The 21,001-nt window shown below is 36.7% G+C and overlaps 1 protein-coding gene across 2 annotated transcripts in view; it reads left to right on the plus strand.

Moving 5' to 3' along the window:
* LOC140158869 (protein artemis-like) overlaps positions 1 to 6,968 on the plus strand; it is an 81,293-nt gene extending 74,325 nt beyond the window's left edge. Inside the window, exons 14-15 of one of the 2 annotated variants that reach the window (XM_072182126.1) lie at positions 3,489 to 3,563; positions 5,904 to 6,968. In XM_072182126.1, the coding sequence (XP_072038227.1) occupies positions 3,489 to 3,563; positions 5,904 to 6,736 (908 nt within the window). In that variant the 3' untranslated portion in view covers positions 6,737 to 6,968. The remainder of the gene's footprint in view (positions 1 to 3,488; positions 3,564 to 5,903) is intronic. The other variant, XM_072182127.1, reaches the window with a different exon arrangement.
* The last annotated feature ends 14,033 nt before the right edge of the window (positions 6,969 to 21,001 follow it).

Raw genomic sequence — 21,001 nt, forward strand, 5'->3', positions numbered from 1 at the left:
CAATAATTAATTAATATTGGTTGCTGGTGACAATTAGTCATCATGTCTGCAAAAAATCAATGTATTCTTTAATTATTTTTCAAGGTATTTTGATCATCCATGAATAATGTTTGAAGTAATAATTTTGTACGGTGTCCCATGTGACAGGAAATTTAAAAGGGCATTTCATGATCCACAGCCTCATCCCCCTACTTTTCGCAACAAAAAAAACGTTGAGATTTTTATACCACTGGAAACCTCTGGCTACATAATGTTTATGTGCCAAAAATTTCTTGCAGATTAATTTGTTTAGCAAAAATATGTGTCATACACATAATCATGCATAACTCGCAAACGCAAAATCGGATTCAACTGACATTTTGGGAATAAGCTTTTTTTGTGGATATCTACTGAAAATATCCTCCTTTAAGGCCAGAGTAATGGAAGACACATTCGTCCACGACCGAATTTGAGATTTTTTGATATTTATCAACACTAAGATGTATTCTTTCACTTGAAACTGATAAAATACAACTTGCTAATATTTATTCGTATTTTTGCTTGATTTATTTCACTCTTTTCAACTCTAAAAAGTCACATGGCTCAAGACAGCTTAGTAAATTGGCGGGAAATAATGAGTCAGAAATGCACGAATGCGAAATATTGTGATTACGCGCGCGATTCAAGTCGCGTGACATGGTGTAACTCTGCGTGTATGTCCAACGCAGTCAAGGCGCATTCGGTATGTTGTTAACGCCAGCAAATGTGGTGTAAACAAAACAAAAATTTGCAGTCAAAATGCCACATAGATTTTTAATTATTTTGAATTTTGGCGCACTGAAAGCAGAGATTATAGTTTCATTGGTGCAAAAAGATGCATATTTAGACCATGCACCAGATACAGCTTTTACAAGTGTGAAAGTCTTACCGTTTTAAAATTTAGGGACGTTTTGTGCATAATTTTGACATTTTTTACTAAAGCGTTGATTTCTCAGAGTTCACTTTTGACAATATTCGCGATTTTTGTGACAAGATAACTCGAAAAATATGCAAGCAAAGGGTAAACTTTTTGCACTATCCTTTAGAGTACATCAAAGTCTAGGGAAGGATTTTTTCATTTTTTCAAAATATTTGTTTGAAACAAAAATATACACCATTATGTGCAATTTTTAGCTTAATAGAGTGACAAAATGGCTTTTTTCACATGTTTTTTCAATATTTGAAAAAAGAGACTAATTTCAAAAAATAAAAAACCTTCCCCAAGTTCATGTCTCTTCTTCATGAAAAGCTAACTGATTTTTTTTACACCTGAACGGATTTTTTTCTAAGTTGTCACAAAAAAATTGGGGTAAAAAAGTGAATTTTTGTGATTTTTTTCAAGAACTTGAGATTTTTGAACAAATCTGACGTCACCATCGGATTCCTTGACTTATTTCCTTTCCAAAAATGTATAGTTTTATATACTTTGGACATACAATTCAGAAATAATGAAGCTCGAAAAGGTCCATGTTCTCTCCCATTACTCTGCCCTTAAGTCATTGATAGAGAGTATAATTTGCAGGTACCCATTGGAGTACATTATTTTCTCTAAATAAATAAATATATACAAACCATTGGCTGGATGTAATAGGTACACAAAACCTCTCTGTTGTAAAAGCAAGGGAAGCACCTGTGTGCATTTATGGGTATACAGGGGAATTTGAGATATAGAAAGATATTAGCAACAGACATCCTCAACACACTACACATTCAACAAACAATGACAAAAAACAACAAATAAGGATTTAAAAAAATTGTATTGACCTCTTCGACCGACCCTAAAATTGTGAAAAAATATGGTTGCATTTTTTTGTTTCGTTTTTGAATTTTTATATATATGGTATAAAATTCACAACACAAAATATTTTGCCTGTTTGTAATTGGTACAGTACAAATCTGATATATTAGAAGACCTGATATATCATTGTTTAGCATTGTATTTTGTGGTGAATGTGAGTTTTAGAATATTGTCATTGGATAGCAGAATTCAACAATTAAGGTCATGACTTGAGCAAAAATAAGGGCATCATAAAAAGGGGGAAATAGAAAAGGGGGTCATTGAGTAATAGGATAAAAGAAAGGGGATCATTGGGTAGGAGCTAGTCTAAAAAGGATGGTCTACCTGTCACTATGCGGAAGTTCCCCCTCACCGATTCACCTTCATAACAATTTTTTTTACATTCACAGCCCCTATATCCCATCACACTGTTCCAATCATTCGATTGACAAATGCGCCAAAAATGGCTAAATCAGTAAAACTCTTTAGGTCCCAAATTAAAACAAACCTTATGGAAATGTACACTGAATACTTCTTAGTTTGGTTTTACTTCTTAATTGTTTGGGGTTTTTTTCTTGCTTAAATTAACGGATCTCCTAGCAGTTATACTATATTCACAAAATGTCAGCTCTCTTGTGCGATATACGTGATTATATGTTATGAAATCTTAATTTTATCTGACTTAGCTCTATATGAATGTATGAAAGAGGGTGGTGTGTGGGGGCGTGTTTGTATGTATGTAATTGTTTTTATCCGATAAATTTTGAAACTTAGGCCATTATGTTAACGGGGTGTTTGTTTCAGGCCTCTATGAGCATCTCCTCATTCAAATGTGTATGTATTGCTGTTGTTGTTTTGTTGTATTTTGAATGAAATAAAGATTGATTGATTGATTGATTAATTGATTGATTTGAAGGGTAACATACTCTCATTGACAGGTTTAAGGGTGGTCCATAGAACCCGCTGCATGGCTAGCTCTGCAGGATGGCTCTGCATGAAGGGTTTAATACTCGGTTATAGTCCCCTCCTATCATTGCCTATTGTGTTCACCATATACTTTAAAAATGGGAAAAGATAAGAATATCATTGTCTATATGAGTTTCCCCCCTGAATTGCATTGTGCGGGGGTGCAGATGATGCCCAGGGGGGCACTCAACTTTAGAAGTGATGGGTATGTGCCTATCAACGTCTTGAAGTTTGGGCCTATAGGTATAAAATGTTGTTTTAAAATAGGGGGTCATTGGGTATGAAAAAAAAAAAAAAAAAGGGTCATTGGATATTTAAGCTTTTGAAAAGGAGTCATTTGGTATACAATTTTGAAAGAAATGGTCATCAGATAAAAAGTTTTTTAAAAATTTAACATAATTCTATTTTTGTTCCAAATATGCCAAATTTACAATGTTAATTGGCTGATGTAAGATAAAAGTTTCTGCATCATTTCATTATATTATTGCATGATAAGACTGTAAGAAAAAAAATGGAAAATCGGATATGACTTTAAAAAGAGGGAGTCATCAGGTATTCTATTGACAGGCACATACTGTCACTTCTAACGTTTAGTGCCCCTACCCCAGGAGATGACGCGGTTTATACTTTTTACATGGAATCAGCTTGACCTTTTGTGACATAAAATAACACTTTTGTTTCCTTGTGCTTGACATAAACTCACTTTTGTTTCCTTTCATGTTTGCAGCACACGGTGATGAAGATGACCTAGCTGACTTGTTTGGAGAATCTCCCAGGAAGAGTAGACCTGTAACATCTAAAGGTAATATCAACTTGCAAACAATTGGGCTATCCATTTGAAATCTACACCCCTTGTGAAAGACTTTAGAAATACAACCATATTCAACTGTTTAATTATTCCAGATCCACATCTTTCATCCATAAATATGGAAAAAGGTGTGGAAGATTTTGGAATTCCAATCAAAATGTTCTCATTTGTGCACAAAGTGTGTAGAATTCCCGGGTAGAATTTAACTGTATTTTATATATTTCAACAATTTTCAACTGGAATTGAACATAAAACTAGCAAGAATTTCTAGCTGGATTGAATATTAGGTGCAATTGGTGTGTGCGGTTTAAATGGAATCTCCAATTACACATAGAAGATAGTAACATAATATCAGTGATAACATCATTGTTTGGCGAATACTATTTTTGAAATTGAAAAGATATGAGTCAAGTATACTATACTGACAGTCTCTCTGGTTTACAGTCTCTCTGTTTTACAAGAAATGATTGTAGTAGGTCAGGAAAGAGCAAAACATTTGCCAATTTTAAAAATTGTGGGAAAAATTTGCAATTTTGACTTTAAAATGTAGTAGAAAAAGATATCAGAGCAGACATATCAAAAAGAATTTCCCAGGACCCTATTGTGTGAATATACCACTGCATCGTATAGTGAGGTGGGAAATTTGTTCAGTTATACTTACTTGTTTGTTTGTGTGTATGCGAGTCAAGAGTTTAAGACTTTATGGGCCAGTTTCTCGAAGCATGGCTAGTGGTCAGGCTTCCTAAACCACCAGGCTTAAGTCTAATTAGTCCTATATACCATTACATCACCTAGGAAGATAAATCAATAAAATGGATCCACATTGGTAGGGCTAGCCTTCTGGATTAGGAAGCCTGACCACAAGCTAAACTTCAAGAAATTAGATAAAAAGAGTCCAGACTCGGCTTTGTGTGCATATCACTCATGGAGAGCAAAATAGTGTAGTTCAGAATTATTTCGCCTGGCACCTGGCAACCTTTGATTTGAAGTGTGTGTTTGTTGGCATTTTGTGTACAATGCCTTGTAGCTATAGCACACACTAACCACTACAAACTGTTGTAACACAGTATATGCTGAAGGTATACTATTTTGGTGTCCATGTATATTGTATGACAATCCAATATAGCCACTTTACCATAATACTGATACACACTGGGCTATGCAAAGTCTGGATTCTTTAAATATATCTAAATAAATTCATCAGGTTTGCAGAAATTCAGAATATAAAGTTCATTTTTCAAAACCAATTAAATACTTTTTTCCACTGACCTGACAGTTTCAAGTGTCTTGGACGACATTCTTCTTCAGAGTGAGCTATGTCCACACACCTTCTCCGACGAAATTCGGCCTGTAGAGGGCGCACTACTCACTCGGGAGATGATTGGTGTCATCGATTGGAAAGGGTCCAGAATTCTTAGTAAGGAAGGTGACGCTAGATCGAGAAGAATTATGGAATCCATCTGGATAAGGAAGAAATCCCCACAAGTCATGAACAGAGACAAGGAGACCCATTTTCTAAGTCACATCTATGACCCAATCATCTCCGTGAGTAGTACGCCCTCTACAGACCAAATTTTGTCGGAGAAGGTGTGTGGACATAGCTCACTCTGAAGAAGAATGCGCCCAAGACACTCGAAACTGTTAGGTCAGTGGAAAAAAGTATCTAATTGGTTTTGAAAAATGAACTTCACATTCTTCTTTAAATGTAGCTATCATTGTCATCACAAGTTTGTCATCTTGTATGTGATTCACACCTATATATAATTATATACCTCATATAAAGATTCCTGTCATCTGATTGGTTGAAAGTGCAGTCATTGAATTAACTATGCCCGCAAAATGAACTATGGACCGGTCCATGGAAATGAACTATGGACCGGGCACGTGCGTCACGATCAAACTGCGCGTTTTTCCCAGCGTAAATGATATTACGCACACGTTAATGTTTTCACGCGCTATAATTACGCAGAAAGCACAGATTGTAATCTGTGTGCCGTTCGCATTGAAACTATTCATTTCTCTTCCCAAAATCGATGCTTTTAACCAAACAGATGACAAGAATCTTAAGATTTGGTATATAAAACAAATATTGACTGCTTTTTATTGAGGCATGGTTAAAATTATAGGCCAGCGGTGATCTCAAAACCATGACTATGCCCCTCGGCCACGCCTCGGGCATAGTCATGGTTTTGAGATCACCGGGCCTATAATTTTAACCATGCCCTCATAGCAGTCAATATTTGTATAATATTGCAAAATTATTGTGCTATAGCAAAATGGTATTAATTTCACTCCTACAAATATTTGTACTTCTTTTTTCTTCTCCCATTTCAGTCAATGGTGCAGATGGATCAGGTGATGTCAACGGTCAAATAAAGAACAACAGTGACGAAGATGAAGCTGACGAAGACAGTGATATGGGAAGCATCAGCAGTGGCGCTGATGAGTTCTATCCAGATGATGACCTGGAGTATGACTTACAGATGGCATCTCAAGAATCCGATAAAAATAGTCAGGGTCAAGAAGATGATAAGAAGCCAAACCCTGCACCTTCTGAACGGACTTGTCATGATTTATGCGACAATGATGATAGTAAACACAATCATGAAGACAGTGATGATGATATCCCAAGCTCTTGTGGCTCTTCAGGTGATGTGAACAGCTGGTTGAAGTATCTACCAAATTCTTGTCAAGATGATGGAATCTTGATGAAGAAAGACTCACAAAGTGCTGCAGAAGATGTTGAAGAACCAGATTCTCAGGAAACTACTTTGTTCTCTCAAAAGTCTGAAGGGTTCTTACCCATTTTGTCGAATGGTAGCAAAGCTGAACATGAAGATGATATGGATGAACCAGATTCTCAAGAAACAACTTTGTGCTCACAAAAATCTGAAGAATTTTTACCACTCTCATCCAGTGGATGCAAAGATGAACAAAACTTGCTAAGTCCTACGCAGTCTTCTCCTGTGAAGCAAGTAGATAATGCAGATGAACCAGACTCACAAGAGACTAGCTGTTCACAAAAATCCAATGCATCATCTGTGTTTAGTATACCTTGTACACCAGAGGCTAAAGATGTTGACAAGGAAGCAGTTGCTAAGCTACAGGAGCAGCTAGCTGGAGGAAAGAATGTTGAGCTTCTTTCATGCAAAAACCAGCTGTTTTGAGTGTAGCATTGTTTTTTCTATCAATGGAATTTATGTGAATCTTAATTTGTTTGTAGTTTAAGAATTTCCAAATAACTAAGAAACTAACCAATTAAATTAACCAAAGAATATACTTATTTTCTCAGGCAGCTAGAAAGTAGACAGATACCTCACAATGTACAAGCCTTTCTGGGTACATTATAGAAGCTGTTGGGCTATTCCAGTTGAAATCCATACACCCGCTGTGGAAGACTTGACCTGAATCTTCCACAAAGGAAGTGTGAATTTAAAATGGTGTTACCCGAATGGGTCACTCCATTTTAAATGCACACCCATGTGTGGGAGATTAAGGTCATGTCTTCCACAGCGGGTGTATGGATTTCAACTGGAATAGCACATTGAAAACATCTGCCATTTACTTTGACAAGATTGTGCGCGGAGTTTGGGATATTTTCTAAAGTGTTACTGGATGGCTAAGAAGACCAGTAACCAATAAGGGGCTGTGCAATAATTATGTGTACCATGGAGGGTACATTCTCAAAATGGTCTGTCAAAAATTAGTGTTCTTTTTTTCTTTGGCCCATCAGCTTACCACAAAATGGAAATTTTTGCATATTTGTTGCTATGTTTTCTATACACTTTAGGACGTAATATCAAAAAGATTCCCAGAAGATATGTGTCAAAAGTTGCTTGTGTCCTTTTTGATCTACCAAAAACATGCTTACAAAAATGTTTGCCCTCCCCTATAATTCACCCCTGGGTGGTAAACATAATTATTGCACTGCCCCGAAAAAGCCATTGTTAATCATTTCCTAAAAGTGTTTTCTATGATATCCTGTAAACTATAGTATTGTAATATGACAATTGGTTTCCCACATGGTGCTATATTCATTGAATATTTGTATTATGCGTTGTATTGACAATTTCAATTCATGCATAGATGCATATTGAATATGAAGTTACAAGTTATGTGTAGGGGCAATTTTGATATATTGAATATGAAATTACAAGTTATGTGTAGGGGTATTTAGATATGTGACATGATCAAGGGGAATGAGTCACATGTCGGCAATTTTCAATTAGACGTTTTTAACATCATTTTCTTGCAGTTTATGAATGCTACATTTTGATGTAAACCCCATCCGAAATCGGACATCTGGTTACCGAGTTATGAGCAATTTATCAATGGCTGAAAACAATATGAATCAAAAGAATTTGAACACTGTTTTTGCCAATATCACAAAAACAATATTAGCGACATCCGACTCATTCCCCTTGATCATGTCACATATATTGAATTTGAAATTACAAGTTATTTGTAGGGGCATGTAGGTACATTGAATTTGAAATTACAAGTTATGTGTGGGTGATTTAGAATTGAAAATGTAATTTTATGTGTACAATCATGTGCGAAAATGTTAGGACCATAAACTAAAGAGATACAGGCTATTCGTAAACAGCACCTGTGCTTTGTATGCTGTGAATTCTGGCATAAGGGCGGATCATTCAATTGTGTGTGTCTAACAGTCATGCCTGTTTTGTGTGCCTTAGCATATACGAGATAGAGCGTTGCATGTTTTCGCGTTTACGCTAAAGACCGTAAAAATATGTGGTATGTGCATTGCAGTTTCGTCTGTCGTACTTCATGGAACCATCGACCCTCGGGTGATGCTAGGACTTTACCTGTTTGTGAATAGTCTGTATCGCTTTAGTTTATGGTTTGGACATCTCATGCAGTCCCCTCCCTTTCAACAATAGGGAATTTTTCTATGGTAAAACACCAAACGTTGTTATCGTCGCTACGACAGTTGTCAGACTCTTCACATGTTGTAGAATTTGGAGGACGACGCATTACGTTTGGTGTTTTACCATCGCAGAACCATCCGTTGTGGAAATCGTAAACTCCCTAATGTTGAGTGCTGAACAGAGTGGCAGATGATTGTACAATTAGGCTTTTCGAGATATGGCGTACACAATAGGAGGGCAGTCTTCAATATGGGTAAAACCCAACAATATTCAAAAAACTTTACCCATTTTGTGCAGCGCCATCCTATTGTGTCTGCCATATGTAGAAAAGGCTAATTATGTCTACCCAACATTGCTTGGAGGCGGGGGGAAGAAGCACAAAATCTTCAATGATAAAAACATAGTATTGTTTTCCACTTTGCTCACTATTCACATGCATGGGGCGATAAGAATGTCAAGTGTGCTAACATTTCGCACAAGATTGTAGGTGCATTTAGATATCCAATTTAAAATTTATTTGTAGGTGCATTCATTTAGATAAATATTGAATTGAAAATTTGAATTTACGTGTAGGTACATTTACAGAGGAGAAATGTGAAATTGCTGTTATGTTGTATTCTACATTCTTGTATTGAAGAAATGAACCAAATTCCAGTTCAGTGAATAAGTCCACCTGCATTGATTAACATTATGTGGTGAACCTTAGTATAAATATAGGTCCGTACAGTACTCCACCTGGTATATCCCACATGTGTCATATCAATATCATGTGATGTGATCAAGCAAAATCAGTCGGAAGTCAGAGATATTGATTTTGAGATAGAGCCAAACAAAGGAAATATTTCCATTTGTATCCTATTGTTTTGGAAACTCTTTAACTGCTCATATCTTTGGACTGATTGTCCAATTTCAATGGGGTTTTCTACAAAATGTAACTTTGCAAATGCTTTTTACAATCCAATAAGAAACTGAAAATTGAATATGACAGATTGCAGACTGATTTTGCTTGATCACACCACATATGTGACATGATATGATCAGATCAGACCAAAGTCAGCAATAATAAAATTGAGATGCGGCAAAAATAAGGAGCAAAAAACAGAAGAAAATGGACAAATAAAAAGTTGTGCAGGGACTTGTGGGATTTCAGCATCAGTAAGCTGGGTAATGAGCAACTTAGTAATAACTCAATTTACAAAATTTCCAACTTTAATTGGATCAGATCATGTCACATGTTACCCTTTGCATTCAATTATGCTTTGGCTTTGCATATACAAGGTGGTAGGGGGGTTTGGGTGCTGAAGCCCCCCGCACTTTGTTAAAAATCATGTCAAATCAACCGTTTTTTGGCGATTTTAGCCATTGAGGCCCCCGCATAACTCTGAAAGCCCCTCTGAACCCCCCGCAGGAAAAGATCCTAGACACGCCAGTGATTTATCAGCAAAGATGACAGATCTCAAATTGGCATCTTACGAGGGTTGGTCAATAATATCCCGCAACCATTATTTATCTCCGCTCATGCATGACTTAGATGACTGTTACTTACGATCAATAAAGTTTGTACCTTTGTCTTTCAAAACGCACAATAATTAGTATCAGAGTACCTTTAATTACGTAACCTCATTTGCATAAAGTCATTGCTATATGTACACTGACAATTGTCAACATTGGCGAGAAATTTGAATTGGCTTTGAGGAACGTGTAATAAAAAGAAGCAGAAGTAAGGACCAAAGCAGTTTACAAGCCTTTGTTATGGTATGAGGTAATCTGAGTATATTCGATTGATAATTGTGAAAGAAGAAATGTATCCGTCGACAGATGAGGAAAGGGACCATCTTTGAACTTCACCAAAAATAGGCCTATATAACAACAAGCAAAAATGGTGTGAAAATCGCGAAAAAGAGCCCACACGGCAGAAGAAAGAATCTAAATTATCTCCAAAATAAAACAAAACCAAATATGGTTATTGGTATGGTATTACAGATCATCATAGTCAGGACAATAAAATTTGTTGCAACAAAAATAGAAATATGCGCATGCGTTGATGGTATGCATGATTGAAAGTACCAAAAATGTATGAAAAAAGTAAAAATTCATCAAAAACGCGCTAAAAATATGACTAATACAAGGTTTATGGAACAGTAGCTGTGTGAGTGAATTGCTAGCCTATACCAAGTCTAATGCTAAAATTAGACACACCTTTCGAAATTCAAATTTCTTATTCAATCCAGAGCCTCTCTATGGTGTGCTACTTTAATTACAAAAACAAGACCTTTTGAAATTAAGGGTTCATTAAGAAAGAAATGTTTATGGTATTACCACTGGGACCTCCCTTTTTTATAATCAGTAGATACCCAATCAAAGCAGGTACCATTGGTTAAATTTTGTCATCGATTAATCTTTCTATCTCTTATTATGTAAAGAACAATGGGTGATAAAGCCTACTCAAAATTGGAGATATTCAACACGATTTCTTTTCTTTAATAAAAATGGTGTATGTCTAAAAGAGTCCAGCATCATGCCTATGTTATCGGTTTATAAAGCTGCAAAACCGTGCCAGATTCTATACTTTTATTCTCGAGATATTTGGAATTATGTAACAATACCTCAATTTGGCGCGAGATTTTCTTGACTACTTTTCACCATAAATCAGGCAGTGCCCATACGCTATTGTGTTTATGCTAATGTCATTACGTAATCAAGCATTCAGCATCGCTAATACATATTCGTTTTGAAAGACAAAAGTACAAACTTGAATTTAGCGTAAGTAACAGCCATCCAAGTCATGCATGAGCAGAGATACACCATAGTTGCGGGAACTTATTGACCAGCCCTCATATAAGTATGAGTGTTTCAAAACTTTCTGGTGGTTTGACAATGCAGTGGACATGCACACATTCAATACACTGCAAAAAGTAAGCGCAATGTGGTACATGATTGGTGTGAACAACCATACCATAAATGATAATACTAGAATTTTCATATGAATTTGTTACAAAAAAGTTTAATAATTACTATAAGTAGAAATGTAGAATTGCATCAAATTTGCAATATTTTATATTATTCATTTCATTTGAACTTAATTTTATTTGCAATGTCATTGTATGCCAACTGTGACATAGACTACCCCGTAGTCCACTTGCCCATTGTGCATACTCTGGATATTGTACTTAAGCTTAAAACTCTGATTTAATTAATGTGTGCACAATTGATAGATTTTCACATCTGATCAGTCACCCTACTCCCTCTGTTTGTTAGCTTCCCAAGTGGACTACTGACATTGCCCTTGCGGTTAAGATTTTTAACACGGGACTCTATGGAGAGTTAGGCCAATTTCTGGCCTAACTAAAATTGGCGATGATGTAATGCAATAAATGCATCTTTAAATGGATCTGCCTTGTGATTGGTCGCCCATACCTCGCTATGGTTTAAATCGTCTGGGCCCGCGCCATCACACCGTAAACAACTGCCTGTGGTATTAACGGCGCTTTTGTGTTGACGCTGAAAGTTAATCTCTCATCAAACATCTAGCTGCGTACTTGTGGTTAATGGACTGATAAACAAGTATGCTTGACAGTGTGTTTTTAGAGAGCAAAGTCCAGGGGGTAAAGTTCTGCTTACAATTCAAAGTTCATAGTCGAAATTTCGGGGTTCGCTATCAATAAACTGGTAGATAGTTCCAAAATCAGAATTGTTCAGTATTAAAGTGAGCCGTTATAATTATGCAAGATAATGTTGCATTCAATTACTTTTATTGTCACTAATCGTCTGATATTTTTAACTCTTTATGACCATTTTACTATTGAATACTTTAATTTTAATAAACATCAGTATGATTTTGAGTTCAATGAAATGGGTTCATCATGACTAATAATAACATATTTTTAATAAATTTCGACTATGGCATAGTCTAACTGTGACATGAAAGCTAAACTCATTCGTTTTCTACCTCAAAATACACTCATATGAGCTCATTATGCAATGGGCTATTCCAGTTGAAATACATACACCCCCTATGGAAGACATGACCTTAATCTCACACACAGGGGTAGATTTCAAATGGAGTCACACATTCAGATAACCCAATTTGAAATGCACACTCCCTGTGTGGAAAATTAAGAACATTATCTTAAATGGGGTTGTATTGATTTCAACTGGAATAGCTTGATGCAATCCAGAAGATCACTGAATATGGCGTTAAAATTAACTTGTATATTAAAGTTCATAGTAATAACAGGGTCAGTATTCAACCCTTGGGAATTGTGGCTATTTCATTTGAAATCCACACCTGAAACATTTTGGAATTCCTACCAAACTCAAACAGTCTGAATGATTCAAGATCCAATCATTTTCATCCATAAAAAGATTTAGATAAAATTTGCCCATCTAAATAAAATGTCCTGTCCTCCAGTGTGTTACCCTCTCCCTTTCAAATTACCAAACATGGTTTGCCCACCCCTCATCCTTTTTTGGTTTGCCCCACCCCTCATTCTTTTTTACCTTGCAAACAATTCTTGCTCCCCCACCCCCAATTTTACCTTCCCCAGGGCTCATAATTATTGCACAGCCCCTTAATTAAAAAGGGAAAGATTGCAGTAATACCTAATTTTCATTAAATGGGGTATTGTAATATGCAATGTTTACTGCACCGTACAGTAAAAATTTCATTTGAATGAACACAGTACACATTCATAATTCAAAGTACAAAATGTGGCCGGGTGAAAATACTGATTAAACCAATCAAACAGCGTGTTGGATTCACGTGCAGGCTGTTCATTCATATGAAATCCTTACTGTTGTTCAGTAGGGTCACATTTACAAGAAATGTGATGCATACTATCATATTGATATCATTTTGCAATTTATTTGAACTTTTCTGAATTCAATGTAAATGTTTGTAATATTTTGTGAAATAAATTTTGTTAATATCTTGTGAATCAATAAAAGTTTCCTAAAAAGATGTGCTGGTTCAAATTCTGTTGTTATTCTGTCCCTCAAAAAGACATTAGTAGCATTAGTATTTAGCAGTAGCAATCCCAATTATTGTGACTGTTGGAAAAGAAGCATTTTGAAGGTAGGTATTTGGTCAGTGGCTGGAAATGACCCCTAAATGACCTTTGACCACAAATCAGAGTTTAACATTTGTGTACCAGTTAATTTAATGCATGTGTGCCAATTCCATCTGTGTGCTACTTAATAATTTGGAATGACCGCTAAATAAACTCCAAATCAGTTTAAACTTTTGTGCACCAGCTTATTGGTCTATGCATGTGTGCAAGTTTCATCTCGGTGCTATCCTGTGTGAAAATAGCATTCTTAAACCCAGTTACCTGAGCTACCCTGGCTGCATGGACGATTGTCTACATTACTTGTACTCTACACTTCTCGCCTCATGGAGTCCCACTGAATAACTTGGATCTTGTCATTTGAAAGATTATTGCTCAAAGGCCAGTCTATAAAGAATCCAGTGTGCATTGCCTGCTTCAAACATTCATTTGAGTTCAAAAGGTATTTTCATTGGATACCCGTCTACTGCACATCGCATGCTATGTCTTATAGACAAGGACCATTTCCTCTTTTTCAACTTGTGACAAGGGCACACTTCATTATAGCTTTGAGATACTTAGTATATAAAAGCTTGAAAATAAATAAAAAGATGCCATATCAAAATACTACCCTGAGTGAAGTAGACAAATTCATGTGATATCTACAGTAGATAGCAGCTAGAAACAAACGTGAAAGATACCCTATCACATGCTACCCGAGTGAAGTAGACAAAATCATGTGCTATCTACAGTAGATAGCAGCTGGCAACAATGGTAAACATGGTAAAAGATGCCCTTTCACATGCTACCTGAGTGAAGTAGACAAAATCATGTGCTATCTACAGTAGATAGCAGCTGGCAATAATGGTAAAAGATACCCTATCACATGCTACCTGAGTGAAGTAGACAAAATCGTGTGCTATCTACAGTAGATAGCAGCTGGCAACAATGGTAACAGATACCCTATCACATGCTACCTGAGCTGAGTGAAGTAGACAAAACCATGTGCTATCTACAGTAGATAGCAGCTAGAAACAATGGTGAAATTTGAAAACACATGATTTTGTCTACTTCACTCAGGTAGCATATGAAAGGGTATCTTTTACCATTAAATTTACCAGCTGCTATCTACTGTAGATAGCACATGGTTATACGATTGGGTTATCTGTGTGGGAAGATTGTGAAGCAGGATTAACACAGTCTGTTGCAGTCGTACATTGTCCCAATAAAGCCCTTTTTTGGAAGCTCGAAGAATTTACATGTCAGTACGGAATATATCCCACCGATCATGCGAATAATAGGCCTACCGAAATGTTGCAACCGGTAATATTGTTTTCGTCTTTGCTCCTCCACCACCAAAATCGGGTAGAAGTTATTTGCCCCCGACCAAGGCTACACTCTAATTACCGGTCAGTGCTGTTAAAATCAGGCTAAAATGTCTCGGATGACATACGCCATCATTCGTATTGTTGAAGCCAGGAATGGCCAACTGCTTATTTCATAAACACACGTGTTTTCTCCTATATCAAAAGTGGTCGTTAAACGGGATAGCAACAGGCCGTTCGTCATTTTCCGCCCAATTTGGGCTCCTTTGGTGATTTGAGCTCATAGACGCCAACCATTGAGTGGCAAAAACAGACGGATTTCTTAAAGGTTTTCATTGCTTTGGGCCGCGCAATGTTTCTGTCAACACTGAAATCATGATAGGTAAGCCAGCAGGCACCCTCTGAGCCCTACCCGACAAGTTTGTAAGCGCACGGCGGGAAGGATAGTGTCGTTTAAAATGACCTTCACTGCATGGGGCGGGTGGTGGTAGATAAAATATCTCCTATATGGTGGGTGGGGAGCGGGGGCTGGTTACCGCCATTAAAAATGTCAAGTGATTAACCGGGCCTACAGTGATGATTATAATAGGGAGTAGTTACACTCAGTATTCAACCAAAGTGGTTGACATTAACAAGTTTATGGCCCTATATAGGCCTAAACTTGAACATGCACACCACGTGATGACATTCAAACCAATCGGTACGGTTGAACTGTATTCAGGTTTTGTTAAATCTTATGTTCTCTATTATGCATACACGTACAAAACAGAAGTCGAACAAGTCAAAAAGCACTTCAATTAGCGAATGAACTGGCCTATTTCTTTTATTTTATGGTTTAAAGGAAGGTGACCTGGTATATTTGGAAAATCAAATTCTTAAAAAAATATGTATATGCCCTAACATAAAATCCATTCATGCAAAAAGAACACGTAAATATGTTCCTTGTAAATGTGACTAATTCATTATAGAATTACTGACATAATATATACAGTGTGATACCATAATTTGTTGCCAGCTGCTATCTACTGTAGATAGCACATGATTAGCTGCTATCCACTGTAGATAGCACATGATTTTGTCTACTTCACCCAGGTAGCATGTGAAGCACATGATTTTGTCTACTTCACTCAGGTAGCACATGATTTTGTCTACTTCACCCAGGTAGCATGTGATAGGGTATATGTTACCATTATTGCCAGCTGCTATCTACTGTAGATAGCACATGGTTTGTTTACTTCTCTCAGGTAGCATGTGAAAGGGTATCTTTCACCATTATTGCCAGCTGCTATCTAGCTACTGTAGATAGCACATGATTTTGTCTACTTTAGGCCTACTCAGGTAGCATATGAAAGGGTATCTTTTACCATTAAATTTACCAGCTGCTATCTACTGTAGATAGCACATGGTTATACGATTGGGTTATCTGTGTGGGAAGATTGTGAAGCAGGATTAACACAGTCTGTTGCAGTCGTACATTGTCCCAATAAAGCCCTTTTTTGGAAGCTCGAAGAATTTACATTTACGGAATATATCCCACCGATCATGCCGATATTAATAGGCCTACCGAAATGTTACAACCGGGAATATTGTTTTTGTCTTTGCTCCCCACCACCAAAATCGGGTAGAAGTTGTTATTTTTGCCACCGACCAAGGCTACGCAAACTAATTACCGGTCACAGTCTAACATCTGTTAAAATTACGTCTCGGATGACATACGCCATCATTCGTATTGTTGAAGCCAGGAATGGCTAACTGCTTATTTCACAAACACACGTGTTTTCTCCTATATCAAAAGTGGTCGTTAGCAACAGGCCGGTCGTCATTTTCCGCCCAATTTGGGCTCCTTTGGTGATTTGAGCTCATAAACGCCAACCATTGAGTGGCAAAAAACAGACGGATTTCTTGAAGGTTTTCATTGCTTTGGGCCGCGCAATGTTTCTGTCAACACTGAAATCATGATAGTTAAGCCAGCAGGCACCCTCTGAGCCCTACGGTACCCGACAAGTTTGTAAGCGCACGGCGCGGCGGGAAGGAGAGTGTCGTTTAAAATGACATTCACTGCATGGGGTGGGTGGTGGTAGATAAAATATCTCCTATACAGTGGGTGGGGAGAGGGGGCTGGTTACCGCCGTGATTAAAAAATGTCAAGTGATTAAGGCCTATTATAAACTTTATAATAAGGAGTATTTCACTCAGTATTCAACCAAAGTGGTTGACATTAAGGGGTGGGGTATGAACGTTTGGACAGCATTTATTGTGGGACATTAGAGCACATCAGACATATCGAATTGCATTCTGAATACGAAGAATGGCCTTCTGATATCAAATAATTTTGATTTTTGAAATTCGCAATGTAATACACATTTTATGGCAAATCATAAAAATTGATATTTTTATATTAAACAGTACTCGAAGCAAACTTTATAAATCTGATGATTTATACTTAAAGTGTATGTAGGTGGGATGAAAAGCCGACGATCAATTGAAAATTTTGACCTTTCGTATTGAAGATATGGATTTTTTTTCCAAAAACACCAAAAAAAAATTAGGTCTTTTTGGGAAAAAATCCATATCTTCAATATGAAAGGTCAAAATTTTCAATTGATCGTCGGCTTTTCCTCCCAGCTACATACACTTTAAGAATATATCATTAGATTTATAAAATTTACTTCAAGGACTGTTATATCAAAAATGTGAAAAATATCAGATTTTAATAATTTGTCATAAAATTTGTATTATATCGTGAATTTCAAAAATGAAAATTATTTGATATCAGAAAGACATTCTTCGTATTCAGAATGCAATTCGATATGTCTGATGTGCTCTCATGTCCCACAAAAAATACTGTCGAAACGCTTAAAACGCTCATTCCAGATCCCTTAACAAGTTTATGGCCCTATATAAACGTGAACATGCACACCACGTGATGGCATTTAAACCAATCGGTACGGTTGAATTCAGGTTTCGTTAAATCTTATGTTCTCTATTATGCATACACGTACAAAACTGAAGTCGAACAAGTCAAAAAGCACTTCAATTAGCGAATGGACTGGCCTATTTCTTTTATTTTATGGTTTAAAGGAAGGTGACATGGTATATTTGGAAAATCAAATTCTTAAGAAAATATGTATATGCCCTAACATAAAATCCATTCATGCAAAAAGAACACGTAAATATGTTCCTTGTAAATGTGACTAATTCATTACATAATTACTGACATAATATATACAGCGTGATACCATTGTTGCCAGCTGCTATCTACTGTAGATAGCACATGATTAGCTGCTATCCACTGTAGATAGCACATGATTTTGTCTACTTCACCCAGGTAGCATGTGAAGCACATGATTTTGTCTACTTCACTCAGGTAGCACATGATTTTGTCTACTTCACCCAGGTAGCATGTGATAGGGTATCTTTTACCATTGTTGCCAACTGCTATCTACTGTAGATAGCACATGATTTTGTCTACTTTACTCATTGTTGCAGCTGGCAACAACAATGGTAACATATACCCTGTCACATGCTACCTGATAAAGAAGACAAAATCATGTGCTATCTACAGTAGATAGCAGCTAGAAACAATGGTAAAAGATACCCTTTCACATGCTACCTGAGTGAAGTAGACAAAATCATGTGCTATCTACAGTAGATAGCAGTTGGCAACAATGGTAAAAGATTCCCTATCACATGCTACCTGGGTGAAGTAGACAAAATCATGTGCTATGTACAGTAGATAGCATTTTGGCAACAGTGGTAAAAGATTCCCTTTCACATGCTACCTGAGTGAAGTAGACAAAATCATGTGCTAGTACAGTTGCCAACAATGATAAAATATTCTATATCACATGCTATGGGTGAAGTAAATCATGTGTATACGTACAGTAGATAGCAGCTGGCAACAATGGTGAAAGATTCCTATTCACATGGTACCCGAGTGAAGTAGACAAAACCATGTTCCGAGAACAATATTGACTGGTCTCCTTTCTAAACAGTTTTTTGAGGAGACCAGTCATTATTATTCTTAAGCATCCAATTATTTATTAAACCCCTTCAACATTATTCAAGAAATGTAAAATGTACACCTTGAATGATGATTTGCCTTTTACGTACGTAAATGAACTTGACTTGTTTGTTACCTTTAAAGGGTAACCTGATTGACGGCCTTGTCCCCCACCCCATTTAACCCCATCAAAATTCACACTCTGGTATCAGGCGAAAGCTCATATTTTTCTCATTACCATACTGAAATTAAGCGTTCCCAATCGGTATATTTCTGAAGTAATCATTATAAAACTGTCGAATTAGTCTCATCTGTGGTATACCACGTTTTAGACTAATTCAACAGTCTTTTGATAATATCTTGGAACTTCTAATTTCAATATGTTAATGCGAAAAATAGGATCTTTCATTTGATATCAGTTTATTACAGGATCATGATGGTTATCATAAATAAAAACACTGTAGACTACCAGTATCACGCTGTATATATTATGTCAGTAATTCTATAATGAATTACTGAGTCACATTTACAAGGAACATATTTACGTGTTCTTTTTGCATGAATGGATTTTATGTTATACATATTTTTTTTTAAAGAATTTGATTTTCCAAACATACCAGGTCACCTTCCTTTAAACCATAAAATAAAAGAAATAGGCCAGTTCATACGCTAAATGAAGTGCTTTTTTACTTGTTCGACTTCAGTTTTGTACGTGTAAGTCGTGTATGCATAATAGAGAACATAAGATTTAACGAAACCTGAATTCAACCGTACCGATTGGTTTAAATGCCATCACGTGGTGTGCATGTTCATGTTTATATAGGGCCATAAACTTGTTAATGTCAACCACTTTGGTTGAATACTGAGTGAAATACTCCTTATATTATAAAGTTTATAATCATTACTGTAGGCTTGAATCACTTGACATTTTTAATGGCGGTAAGCAGCCCCCCTCCCCATCCACCGTACAGGAGATATTTATCACCACCCTACCCATGCAGTGAAGGTCATTTTTAAACAACACTCTCCTTCCCGCCGTGCGTTTGCAAATCAAAAACTTGTCAGGTTCGGCTCAGAGGGTGCCTGCTGGCTTTACTATCGTAATTTCAGTGTTGACAGAAACATTGTGCGGCTAAAAGCTATGAAAACCTGTAAGAAGACCACCTGTTTTTGCCACTCAATGGTTAGCGTCTATGAAGTCAAATCATCAAAGGAGCCCAAATTGGGCGGAAAATGACGACCGGCCTGTTGCTATCACGTTTACGGACCACTTTTGATATAGGAGAAAATACGTGTGTTTATGAAATAAGCAGTTAGCCATTCCTGGCTTCAACAATACGAATGGAGGCGTATGTCATCCGAGACGTAATTTACAGACCTGGTAATTTACAGCAGTTTACAGAGCGGTAATTAGTTTGCGTAGCCAGCGTTTTTGGTGGAGGGGGAGCAAAGACGAAAACACAATTCCCAGTTGCAACATTGACTCGGTATAATCGGTGGGATATAATCTGTGGGATATATTCCATTCATGTAAATTCTTCGAGCTTCCAAAAAGAGGGCTTTATTGGGACAATGTGCGGCTGTTTTAATTCTGCTATCTTCTGAACTATCTTCTGAAGATAACCCAATAATAGATGTGTTAATCCTGCTATCTCCTGAAGATAACCAAATATTAGATCGTGTTAATCCTGCTATCATCTGAAGAAAACCCAATATTAGATCGTGTTAATCCTGCTATCTTTTGAATATAACCAAATATCGTGTTAATCCTGCTATCTTCTGAAGATAACCCAATATTAGATCGTGTTTTTCCTGCTATCTTCTGAAGATAACCCAATATTAGATCGTGTTAATCCTGGTATCTTCTGAAGATAACCAATATTAGTTCGTGTTAATGCTGATATCTTCTGAAGATAGCAAGATTAACTGGACCTAATATTAGGCTATCTTCTGAAGATACCCCAATATTACATCGTGTTAATCCTGTTATCTTCAGAAGATAACCCAATTTAGATTGTGTTATCTTGATATCTTCTGAAGATGATCCAATAGATCGTGATCCTGCTATCTTCTGAAAACCCAATAATAATATTAGATCGTGTTAATTCTATCATCTGAAGATAACCCAATATTAGATCGTGTTAATCCAGCTATCTTTTGAAGATAA

This window comes from Amphiura filiformis, chromosome 8 (genome assembly GCF_039555335.1).
Source record: "Amphiura filiformis chromosome 8, Afil_fr2py, whole genome shotgun sequence".
Taxonomy (NCBI): domain Eukaryota; kingdom Metazoa; phylum Echinodermata; class Ophiuroidea; order Amphilepidida; family Amphiuridae; genus Amphiura; species Amphiura filiformis.